The sequence below is a fragment of the Saccostrea echinata genome, unplaced genomic scaffold, assembly GCF_033153115.1.
Source record: "Saccostrea echinata isolate AGI-Se365-2 ecotype Australia unplaced genomic scaffold, CSIRO_AGI_Sech_v1 ptg000024l, whole genome shotgun sequence".
Taxonomy (NCBI): Eukaryota; Metazoa; Mollusca; class Bivalvia; order Ostreida; family Ostreidae; genus Saccostrea; species Saccostrea echinata.
In genome coordinates, this window is record NW_026889773.1 from 4,255,138 (window position 1) to 4,268,676 (window position 13,539).

A 13,539-nucleotide genomic window follows, 5' to 3' on the forward strand; every position below is an offset into this window, starting at 1 on the left:
GTTGAAAAGCTTATATCAGTATGTATTTACTATTAGCATATGAAGTTTGATAAAAATATCATATTAAATGGTCTATTTAAAATGTAGATAAACACTAATTTAAAAAAGTGAGGTCAAGGTCAAAGGAAAAGTCAAGGTCAAAAAAGTTGATGCAATTGATAGCTCTCAGCAGTATATATCAGCATATGAAGTTTAATAAATATATCTTGAATTGTTTATTCAAAACTGATCTAGACACTAATTTAAGAAAAGTAAGGTCAAGGTCAAAGGAAAGGTCAAGGTCAAAAAGGTTGATGCAGTTGAAAAGCTTACATCAGTATGTATCAGCGTATGACGTTTGATTGAAGTCGGACATGACAAACACTATATGCCTCGGCCATATTCATGGCAGGGCATAAAAAACTTGAATCTACACTATATGAGGATGGTTTCCTATATTATTATCAAAATGACTAACAAGCAAATTCAAAGAATTGTGGTCCCCTGCTTTCCGTGTCCTAGTGGATGGGATGCCATTGTTTATGACATATTGTTTCAAATATGCACGCCTTATCATATGTCATTCAAAAGTAATCACCAAAGTTAAAATTGTTGAAAATTAGGTAAAACATGAAGGTCAAGGGGTAAAAAAATCATAGCATGCTCGGAAACATCTTGTTACAGGTAATGTACATGTCAAATATGAAAGTCCTATCTGTTCTCAATCAAAAGTTATAAGGAAATATAACATTTTTGAAAAGTAGGTTAAACTTCAAGGTCAATGTCACAGAGTCAAAAGTCATGATATATTTAGAAAGGTCTTGTCACAGGTAATATACATGTATAATATGAATGCCCTATATTTTCTCTTTCAAAATGATCAATTTAAAATAATGTTAAATTTTTTGAAAAGTAGGTCAAACTTCAAGGTCAAGGTCATGTGTTCAAAAATCATAGTATATTTAGAAAGTTCTTGTAGGTAATGTACATGTGAAATATGAAAGCCCTATCTCTTATTATTCAGAAGTTATGACCAAGGTTAAATTTATTGTGACAGACGGACAGACTGACAAATGGACAGACTGACAGACAAATGAGATTTAATGTCCCCTAGGTCCCTTTTGCGAAAACGGATGACAATAATGCCCTTGCTGTTCATGAGAAGAAGATTTATGATGGAAAAAATCCCCTGCATTTTTCTATGTAAATCATTGGATCCCCATATGTGGCCTCACCCTACCCCAGTGGGTCATAATTTTAACAAATTTTGAAGCTACACTAAGTCTATATAACGAAAGTTTCAACTTTTTGGGCCCAGTCATTATGGTTCTTGATAAGACTTTTTTAAAATGATACCACCAAATTTTCACTAATTCTTGATTATCCCCCCTTGAAAGAGGGTGTGACCCTTCAGTTGAACAAACTTGAATCCCCTTTACCCGAAGATGCTTTGTGGCAGGGTTGGTTAAAATTGGCCCAGCGGTTCTAGTGAAGAAGACAAAAATGTGAAAAGTTTACAGGTGGAGAGATGGATGACAAACAAAATGTGATCAGAAAACCAGACAAGAGGCCCAGGGGCCACATCGCTCACCCGAGCACATTGGCTAGGCAAAAGCACAAATCAGTTCAGTATTGAAAAGACCGGGGGGGGGGGGGGTTGAATTTTAAACTACCTGAGGATGCTTCCATGTCAATGTAACAAATGGCTTTGTTGTACTTGAGAAGATTTTTAAAAATTTCCCATATATTCCTTTGTAAAAATTTGATCCCCCATTGTGGCTCCTTCCTATCCCAGGAGTCATCATTTGAACAAACTTGAATCTACACTACCTGAGGATGCTTCCATATCAATATGACTAAACATTGCTTTACTGTTCTTGAGAAGAAATATTTCTTCTATATGTTCTTATGTAAAACTTTCCATCCCCCATTGGGCCCCATCCTACCCCTGCGGGTCATCATTTGAACAAAATAGAATCTACACTACCTGAGGATGCTTCCATATCAAAATGACTAATAATGGTTTGCAGTTCTTCAGAAGAGAAATTTTCCTTTATATTTCTATGTAAAACTTTGATCCTCCATTGTGGCCCCGCCCTACCCCCGAGGGTCATGGTTTGAACAAACTTGAATCTACACTACCTGAGGATGCTTCCCTATAAATATGACTCATCTTGGCTTTGCTGTTCTTGAGAAGATTTTTCCTACATATTTCTATGTAAAACTTTGATCCTCCATTGCGGCCCCGCCCTACCCCCGGGGGTCATGGTTTTAACAAACTTGAATCTACACTACCTGAGGATGCTTCCCTATAAATATGACTCATCATGGCTTTGCTGTTCTTGAGAAGAAGATTTTTAAAGATTTTTCCTACATATTTCTATGTAAAACTTTGATCCTCCATTGCGGCCCCGCCCTACCCCCGGGGGTCATGGTTTGAACAAACTTGAATCTACACTACCTGAGGATGCTTCCCTATAAATATGACTCATCATGGCTTTGCTGTTCTTGAGAAAAAGATTTTTAAAGATTTTTCCTATATATTTCTATGTAAAACTTTGATCCTCCATTGTGGCCCCGCCCTACCCCCGGGGGTCATGATTTGAACAAATTTGAATCTACACTACCTGAGGATGCTTCCACATGAATTTCATCTTTCCTGGCCCTATGGTTCTTGAGAAGAAGATTTTTAAATGATTCCATCATTTTTTCAGTAATTCCTAATTATCTCCCCTTGAAAGAGGGCGTGGCCCTTCATTTGAACAAACTTGAATCCCCTTTACCCAAGGATACTTTGTGGCAAGTTTGGTTGAAATTGGCTCAGTGGTTCTTGAGAAGAAGTCGAAAATGTGAAAAGTTTACAGACAGACAGACGGACAGACAGACGGACGCCTGACAAAATGTGATCAGAAAAGCTCACTTGAGCTTTCAGCTCAGGTGAGCTAAAGAACTCAAGTGAGCTAAAAACTGATGATCACAAGTACTTGGAAAGAGTTACAGTATTTGAAAAGCAGTTTTTTTTTCATGCATTGTTTTCAGAAGCTGAAAAGGTATGACTTGTATCCATGTTGAAAAAACTTCACATTTCAGAAAACAGTATGATTAAAAATAGTTAATCAAGGTGCTTTGAGTAGCAAAATAAGCTAAACTGGTATAGCTAATTCAACCACAGAGCTTAGTCAATTTTAAAATGCACAACCTTTTCAACTCTTAATCATTCTTAAAATATTTATATCATCATTTCTGATTCAAGGGAGAACTAGAGATATGACCAGAAGTATATCCGTTGACTAATAAACATGTACATGTATATTGTGTTTTTTAAGTCATTAATGTTTGTTTGTTGTTAAATGTCCCTCTCGGGAATTTTTCATGCATATGGAGACACCACCACTTTAAAATAATGAAGACGTACAAGTCTGATTTGAGATTAACATTCATTTTAGGAGTTTTCAACAATTAAGACATAAAGAGATAACTCCTTCCCCTTGCCCCTTCCCCTTCCCAGACCCTGTTTGTTCATGTATACATGCAAACTAGTCTAATACTTTGGTTTGACATAAAAAAAATGTTAATATATACAAATAGTTTAATGGTCCGTCTCTTTGAATGATTTTCATTCCTTATTCTAGGAGGGTACATGGGTTGACCCAAATTCATGAATGAAATGTCAAGTAATCTTATCACTGATGCACTTTTATTTAATTTGATGTAGTCATATTATGAACATTTCCAGTTCATTAAGAGAGTGGGGATGACCTCCAGGGGTTCATATCCTTAAACCATTAGATGTACATAACATAATAACACAAGAAACAAAATTATGTATTATATAAGTCAAATGGAAAAGTTTTGTACTATTTTGGAGTCACATAATCATTTGTCATTTCAGCGACAGGGATCGGCTAGGGAGATTGGACCCCCCCCCCCCCCCCCGGAGTTTGCAGAGTTATTTAAATAGGACTATATTCTGATTTACAGAAGCAAATAAAAAATTACTTTGGATGCCCTCCCCCTTTAAAAACATGGACCTCGATCACCATCATTGTTTTTATTTTGTTTGTTTGTTTGTTTGTTTTTTTTTGCTCCTCAGGAAATTCTGGGCTGGAATTTTTTTTGACTGAGGTGTGCCCCCCCCCCCCCGGAAAAAATTCCTGGATCTGTGCCTGTAACTGTAATGTCGACAACGGGAGATAACTCTTCAGAATGTGAAATTCGTCTATTGTGGCATTCGATGATCCACTCTCTACCATCGGCTCACACATTTAGTGTCTGAGAGAGAAACGAACCACAACTCTGCATAGGAGATTGCCGATGATCTTTGATCCTTTTTAAACTTTAACCTAACCATTTGCATTTCAGTTTATTTTACCCCAATCTATACTTAAACTTGTACTTACCGACTGTCATAGGTCCTGTCAACTTCATGAAATATAATCCAATTAAAACACAAAATGAATTAATTTCCACTGATATGCATGTAACACTGCACCATGTGCAATCATTAAAAATGATAATGGTAAAAGTAGTACTAGTACTGGTAGGGTGACGCAAGCCCAATGTGATGTAGAAATTTTCAAAAAGGTGTTCACATACATGTACAGTACAAGAACAAATTTTAAATTATCATAACAAACGATGTCTTAACATAACTTTGCCATCTAGGCCTATTTCCAAAAACAGGCAAATTGTGAGTGTGTGTGTTGGGGGGGGGGGGGGTGACAAAATTGATTGGGTATGGCTTTTCAAGGAGGTTTTTGCCTAATCAAATACTAAAAAAAGTTTGCACATTTTGATAAATTCATCAAAAACGCTTTGTACTAAAATAATATTATTTGTTGTTGAGAAAATAAATTTAAAAAGTTCTAATTATGGGCAAAAAATTTATACCCCCCCCCCCCTTTATCAAAACCTAATTTACATCATTAATTAAATTCTGTTATTTCAGACTGGTAATGAATTAAGTATATGAAATGTGTATAAGAGGTTCATGGGTCACATGGTCACCTGAGCATTTTATGCTCGATTTGACGAATACATGTACTATGTAAATTATAGAATTATTTGGACTTTTTCCTTGGTAAGGAGTGTGCATTTAGAGGCAAACACCTTAGTGCGGGTATTACTGTCTCATGACAGCATCTAGTTATGTTTTGTTCATGTTTTATAAATATATTAGTTTAAGAAAGGTGCATGATGCTTTGATTTTATGTTTTAGAAGGATGTATTACAAGTTTATGATTTAGTAATATTATACATTATTGACTGGATTCAAGGGCACAATGCATTTTGTAGGACCCAAGAACCAAACTGTTTACCTGAGGTAGTTAGGCCGAAGGCAAACAGTTTGGTTCACGGGTTTGGCAAAATATATTTTGCCAGAGAACAAAGTCAACAAATGTCTTGTTATACCTTTTACTATTTATTTTGATGTTTATGTGCTTCCATCCATGTTTGCTTCCATGTTTGCGATACTTTATGTAACTTTCGTTTCTGCTGAATTTACTCGGTCAATTCCATTACTGTCGAACACCAACGAATGTAAATAAGATATAGCTGGTCCTGCCTACAGGTGATGTAAAAAAAACGTCATAGCGGTTCAGTGTCTCATTGACAGGTCCAGTATCTCACTCAGTGGTCCAACATCTATTTCTTTTGACACCTCAGTAAAACACTGGAAATGTAAGACTTTTTTAACGAACCTGAGCCTATCGGGCTGAAGTGAGCTTTTCTGATCAAAACTTGTGCATTGTATGTCATTGTTGTTGTCATCATTGTCCTAAACTTTTTACAATTTCATCTTCTTCTCCAGAACCACTGGGACAATTTCAACCAAATTTAGTACAGAGTATTCTTGAGTGAAGGCAACTCAAGTTTGTTCTAATGAAGGGCTTAGCTTGCTTCCATGGGGGAAATAATAAAGAATTAGTAAAAATTGGGTGGAGTCATTTAAAAATCTTCTTAAGAACAACTAGGCTAGAAAAGATGAAACATAATTATGTGAAAGCTTCTTGACATATTGTAGTTTATTTCAGTATCTATACTTACCTGCATCGAACATTCAGCAATATGTCACGGACTCCTACTACTATGCCCGAATTATTTTTAGAATGAGTTATCTTCCCTTAACCCACTCTCTAATACCTGACAGCCGGGTACCTCAGTTTATGTTCGGGCAGCCATTTTGGTTTCATGCGGGGTTTTTCTGCGGTGAAATTTTTCAGGCATTTACCTACTACTTTGCGTATATCATTCAAATAATTGGTTTAACTTTTAATTCTAAAGTTTTTGATCGTTATCATGGTTTTTTAGGCGTGGTTTAGTTTGTGTTTGTTGTTTATTTTACCGTAAATTACTTAGGTAACATACTCAACTCCGAAAAAGAGGAGATATGACAGCTCTGATAGGCAGAACAAAACTAAGGACAGCTCGTCCTTTCAGAACAGACAGCACTCCCAGCAGTCTAGATACGGTTTTAAGAAACCAGACAACCAAAAGCTGGGGTTTCGCCCAAGAAACCAATAGGTCAACAGAAAACAAACATTCCATCTGTCGGAGGAAGACTGACGGAATGCTTGGAGAAATGGAGGCAGATAACCTCCGACCAGTAGGTTGTAAATAAAGTCCAGGAAGGACTTCATCTTCAGTTTGCCTCCAGGCCAACAAGAAGCGACATAAGAGAAACTGTATTCAGTTCGTTACAGAAAAATATGTGTATATACGAAGAAATAAAGGATTTATTAGAAAAAAGAGCAATAGAATGTTCCCAAAGGCCAGGAAGGCATGGGTTACTACAGCACATTATTTTTAGTTCCAAAGAAGGATGGAGGTCTTCGTCCAATCTTGAATTAAAGAAATCTAAATGTTCATTTGCATGTTCCTCATTTCAAGATGGAAACTTTCCGATCAATTCGACAAGCTACAAGAAAAGGAGATTGGACAATTTCAATAGACCTGAAGGATGCATACTTTCATTTTCCAATCCATCCACATCCCAGACAGTTCCTTCGGTTCTGTTTCCAAGGAATGCATTACCAGTTCAGAGTAATGCCATTTGGACTAGTCTAGCAATAGCTCCCAGAGTTTTCACAAAGCTGATGGCTGTAATAGGACAGTATTTGAAGTCTCGACAGATTCACATATACATGTATCTGGATGATTGGTTAATCAAGAGCCAACATCGTCAATTGCTAATGCATCAAAGAGAAATATTACTGAACTTGCTTTACAGCTTGGGCCTGTTAGTAAATTGGCAAAAGTCTCAACTGATACCAACTCAGGAATGGACTATTTTTGGGGCGCACTTCAGTTTGACAAGGGGAGTTGTGTACCCATCAGAAGAAAGGTTTCAGAATCTTTCGCAAGAAATTGCACAGTTCCAGAGATCAACATGGGTGCAAGCACACAAGTTTCTCAGGCTTCTGGATTTAATGACAGCATGTATAGATTTAATCCCATTAGCTCGTTTACATATGCGGCCTATCCAGTTTTATTTCCAGTCTTTATGGCAACCACACGAAGACAGTTTGTTTGCCCTGATACCAAGATTTGGTCACTCGTCTAGAATGGTGGACCAACAGAACAAATATATTTTGAAGAGTTCTTCTTTACCAGGAAGAACCAGTAGTTGTGTGGACAGCTGCATCAGAGATAGGTTGGGGAGCCCATATAGACACACTTCAAATTGCAGGGATGTGGAATGTGTCTCAACAAACCCATCATATAAACTGGCTAGAAATGAAAGCTGTTCAGTTGGCCTTGATGCAGTTTTTGCCCCAGATCAGGAACAAGCAAGTCCTCCTCAGGTGCGACAACTCAACAGTTGTCTTGTAAATCAACAAGATCATTTCTACTCTGTCTTCTGACTTGGGAGATTTTTCAGTGGGTAAAGAGTCACAATATTGTCCTCGGTGCAGCCCACATACCGGGAAAGAGAAACATCCTAGCGGACAGTTTATCCAGGGGTCGATTAAGCATTCGACTGACAGAGTGGAGCCTGCATCAGAATATTGTGAGGAATATTTTTCAGAGATTCGATCCTCCAAATATCGATCTGTTTGCGACTTGAGAGAACAAGAAGCTTCCCATTTCCAATGGGAGGAGCCTTTGCAACAGATGCACTGAGTGTAAGTTGGACAAGGATGTATGTATATGCCTTCCCTCCTCCAGTTCTGCTCCACCTAGTTCTACAAAAAGTAGCACAGGAACACTGCACTTTGATACTGATAGCACCATTTGCACCACGTCGGTCATGGTACCCATTACTCCTGGAACTTCTCATAGATTATCCAAGAGAATTACCAGTGGTGTCAAGAATGCTGACACAGAAAAGAGGTCAAGTGGTTCATCCAGATCCAGAAAATCTAAGACTAGTAGCTTGGAAAATATCCAGCATAAGCAAGCTGAGAGGAAATTTTCTCCAAGGGCTTAGAAATACATGGAAAAGAGCAGAAGATCATCAACCAAAAGAGTATATGATGCAAGACTGCGAGTTTACAAAAGCTGGTGTAGTGAACAATGTTTCAGTCCATATTCTTCCTCTGTAGAAGACATGGCAAATTTCCTGGTATATTTGCCTGAAGCAAAGGGATGCAGAGCTTCCATCCTTGCTGGTTATAGGGCAGCAATTGCTACAGTCCACAAGGGTTGGAGTAAGAGTACAGTCAGTTCTGAGAAAAGTTTGTCTGACTTGATAAATGGAATTTTCAATTCTAATCCTTCCATTTAGCCCTTGTTACCTAATTGGGACTTACCCTCTGTGTTATGGGCTATGACAAAACACCCTTTTGAACCCAGTGAATCTATTTATTTGAAATTTTTGACTTGGAAGACTGTATTTCTGGTGGCTTTGGCATCTGCAGCACGAGTAAGTGAAATACATGCCTTGTTTATCAAGGAATCAAATTGTAGGGAAGAAAGTACAGTAGTACTGGTATTAGACTTCTTCCTAATTTACAATTCTTAGCCAACACCCAACGTCTTGATAAGGCATGGAATCCAATTTTTATTCACAGTTTTGACAGATTGACAGATCAAATGATCTGTTACTTTGTCCATACAGATGTCTAAAGATGTACAGAAAGAGAACAAAGGATATAAGAGATCAGAATGATCCACTCTTTATTACATATCAAAAGAATTTACATAGGCCAACAGCTAAAGGCTCTATATCTAGATGGTTTGTTTCTCTTATGAAATAAGTGTATGAGAATTCAACAGAGCTAAACTTGGGAGAAGTTAGAGCACATGATAGTAGACGCTTGGCTTCGTCTTGGGCCTTGTTTAATGGATCCTCACTCAGAGAGATTTTACAAGCAGCGCACTGGGCGTCTGAGAATACATTTACCTCATTCTACTTGAAAGATGTGTCTTGGGGTGAAGAAAACTTTGCCAGGTCTTCCATTCTAAAGACAGTAAAGTGGGCAAAGAAGAAGAACCTTTAGGGTGAGTAGATTTTTATTTACTCTATTCCCCCTGCTTTGGCTACAAATTCTGTTAGCTGCTAAATATTCGACGCAGGTAAGTATAGATACTGAAATAAACTGAGGGTTTTTTAAGGTAAAACCTCTGTTTATAAGATATCTATACTTACCTGCATATTCCCTACCCACCTCCCCACTATAGGGTTTTAGGGGTTATTTTTTATTTCCCTCACATAAACTGAGATACCGGATGTCGGGTATTAGTGAGTGGGTTAAGGGAAGATGACTCGTTCTAAAAATAATTCGGGCATAGTAGTAGGTGTCCGTGACATATTGCTAAATGTTCAATGCTGGTAAGTATAGATATATAATAAACAGGGGTTTTACCTTAAAAACCCCTCAGATTCAAGTTTCTCCAAATCATGAACCCAGAGTGTGGCCACTATGGGCAGTCCAAGTTTTACATGGGTAAACATTGGAAAAATCTCTAAAGTCTTCTTCTCAGAAACAGCAAAGCCATGATAATCATATTTATATTGAAGCATCCATAGGTAATGTATATTTACGTTTATTCAAATCATGATCCCTAGGGGTAGGGAGTAGCCATAATGGACAATAAAAGTTTTACATTGGAAAACATGGGAAAAATCTTGATAATCATTTTTTTCAAGAACAGCAAAGCCATGAACAATCATATTTATATGGAAGCATCCACAATAGTGTAGATTCAAGTTTGCCACCGGGGGTAGGATGGGGTCACAATGGGCAATCAAATTTCTTGTGTAGAAAAACAAAGAAAATCTTGAAAAATATTTTTTTCAAGAAAAGCAAAGCCATGAGTCTTATTTATATGAAATCATCCACAGATAGTGTATATGTATACTTAGTTTTGTTCAAATTATGACCCCCGGGAGTAGGATAGAACGACGATGTGCAACCAAAGTTTTACATTGGGATACATAGGAAAAATCTTACAGGAAAAAGAATCTATTGATGAAGAATAAAAAGGGCCATAGTTACTCAGGTGAGCGTTGTGGACAATAGACCTCATGTTTTAATATAGGAAAAAGTTTTAAAGGTATAAAAAAAATTGGTTTATTAAAGGCTTATGATGTTTTTTAATCGATATTTTGGTTCATTGCAGGTAACAGTATACATTTATTGACTGGATTTGAAGACAACATACATTTTGTCGGACCAAGAACCAAGCTGTTTGCCTGAGGTTGTTAGGCCATAGCCAAATAGTTTGGTTCGAGTGATCGACAAAACGCATTTTGCCAGAGAACACAGTCAATAATGAAATATATGGAGATAACGAACAGTATTCAAGCTCAAAAGTCCATTAAACATTACAAAATAGGTGCAGAGCAAACACGGACCTCCAAAACATCAGAGGTGGGATCAGGTGCCATGAAATAAATGTTTTCTAATACCTTTTATTTTATTGACATACATGTATCTTGTGCTAGCTTCCATGAAGTAAATTTTTCTTAACCCGCACTGCGTTATAACAAGGTCAATTCTGTCACTTTTGAGATTTAGCTGATCCTGCCCACAGAATGAAGTAAGCGATCTAATATCTCTTCAATAGATCCAATATCTCGCTCTACGATTGAGCATCAATTTTTTATGTGACCGCTCACACAAACATTGGAAATGTTAAATTTTTAAAGTTAAGATTTATACAGGAATCAATTTTTAAAGGAATAACAAAATGAGGTATTACAGGCCTATGATATTTTGTTAAGCGATGTTTTAGTTTATTGCAGGTCGAAAGTATTCAGTTAAATGATGTATTTATTTGTTACTATATTTTGTTTTATGCTTTATGGATTTTTTTTTAAAAGTTTTCCGTTTTTCCTAATATTTAGTCTATAGTATTTTGTTTTATGATATCATGGATGCTTTACGAATCTTTTTTTTAATATTTTTTTTTAAAGGTTTATGATATGTTTTATTCTGGATGTATAACAGGCTTTTGTTTTATTTATATATTGGTTTATAACAGGTCGATGATATTTTGTCAAATGATGTACCGATTTCCTATTTTGCTGGATGCCTCAGCTGCTGCACTTCAGAGGAAGGGCGACAAATTTCTAGCTAAATGGGCAGATATCATGACAGGTAAAGTGAAATTTTGAATATTCTCTCTCCTGTGTTTGTTTTCACGACATCCTAGGCATTGCTAACAAATTGTGGGTGTGGGATATGGAAAGGACTATATGCCGTAATGACCAATATCTGCCCCTTTTATTAAACTTTGATGTAGAAATCTGTAAGTTCTAAACCAGGGGGGTATCAGCAGACTTGAAAGCATTACCTATTCGCATTAGCCTTGACATCATATGTTTGATATGATGTCAAGAAGATGAGTAAAGCAAAATTTCATTGATTTTGAGAGTGAAAAGTGTATTTTACGTCGATATTTTGATTATAAGACATCCAGCTCAGGTCTGCCCAAGCTCGAAGATTATAAAATATATTTTCCTCATACTTTAGTAACTGTATACAAAAATTATAAAATTATATTTTGTATATTGAAGTATTACAAGTAAAAACTTGTAAAAACAAGTAAAAAGTTATTATTTTGATTTCTTCTAATTTGAATGCACAGGAATCTGGAATAAAAGAAGTAAATTTGATTTCTCATGACAAACTTTGAAAATAATGATGTAATTTTATACCAATTTAACATTCATGTATGTAAAATAATGAAAATAAGCATTGCATTCATTGCATAGAAAATTATCTTTGAAAAAAATATGTTTCTTTAAAAGTTATTTTACATATCCTTTTATTTTGCAGGTCGAGTCCCCAAAATATACATGCTGAAACCTGAGTTTTCCTTAACCATAGGATATGAACTAATCAGACTTCTAATAGCAAGATATAGTGCCTCGACAAAAAATCAAAATAAAACTCAATGACATATTATTGGGTATAAGAAAAAAAAAGTTTTAATATGAATATTTTCTTGATTACTAAAACACCTTTGTAAGTAAAGTTTATTTGTTTTGTGATTGGAGAGGGTGCAAATTATCCACCCGTCTTTCTCTCTGTCCAGCTGATACGAGCAGTCCAGCTGACACGAGCAGCAAGGAAACATAATGACAAAAGATATAACCGTACAAGCTTTTGCTATAAATTTCCATAGGAAGATAGTCTGTCTGTAGATATTTTTGTTATACCTTTAATTATTATACCCTAGGGAAATCTATACGTAAAAAGTCTAACATCTCCAATGTTTTACTGAGCATTCAAAAAAAAAGTCGATTGACCGATAGGTGAAATATTTGGCCTGTCGATGAGATATAGGACCGCTATTACATTCTTTACATCACTCTGTAGGCGGGATCAGAACTTTTATCTTATTAGGTCTTTCCACCTTTCTGTGGAAAGACCTATTGATATTCTTCTGTTTATTATTAGGTCTTTCCACCTTTCTGTGGAAAGACCTATTGGTTTTCTTCTGTTTCTTATTATTCTTCTTCTTATTTTTCCGCCGCAAGATTTTGAGTTTCAAGATCTATCGAAAAGATTTATAGTTCATAAGAATGTACTCCACAAAAGATTTTTGCAGTTGACCCTGCGTATATGAACTTTGACCCCTCAAAGAGTTACATTCCCTTTCGCAATAAAAGCTTGTTATCGCTACTCCTTTGAAACCGTAAACCGTAGAGATACGAAACCTTCACCAATGTCCTCGACTAATTTAGGGGACTCTTCAATCTATTCATTGCGAAAGTATTCGTCGACCCCTTCAAGGAGTTATTGCCCCTCCAAGTTTTTGATTTTTAGAAATAATTTAAAATTTTTAAAACGATAAGTGGTAGAGACATGGGACCAACTGCATAAGATTCATTGACCTTTGACCTTAAAATATATGCAAAGGTCAAGGTCATTCAAAATATGAGAAATTAACCTCTTTTTATATCTCTTTTGTCTTTCAACATATACTAAATATCTTTGCATCATTAATGTGTCCTCTTAAAACTATTTCAAAGATTTCATACTTGTCCCCTAAGATTTACCCCTTTAAAAGTTATTGCCCCTTTTACTGAAAACCTTGTTATCACTACTCCTCCGAAACCGTAAACCGTAGAGACACAAAACCTTCACTAATGTCTTCAGGGTCTTT

The 13,539-nt window shown here is 36.3% G+C and overlaps 1 protein-coding gene across 1 annotated transcript in view; it reads left to right on the plus strand.

Annotated features, from left to right (window-relative positions):
• LOC133191721 (conditioned medium factor receptor 1-like) overlaps positions 1-12,822 on the plus strand; it is a 34,741-nt gene extending 21,919 nt beyond the window's left edge. Inside the window, exons 10-11 of the mRNA XM_061327458.1 lie at positions 11,410-11,525; positions 12,207-12,822. Of these exons, the coding sequence (XP_061183442.1) occupies positions 11,410-11,525; positions 12,207-12,328 (238 nt within the window). The 3' untranslated portion in view covers positions 12,329-12,822. The remainder of the gene's footprint in view (positions 1-11,409; positions 11,526-12,206) is intronic.
• Positions 12,823-13,539: the final 717 nt, after the last annotated feature.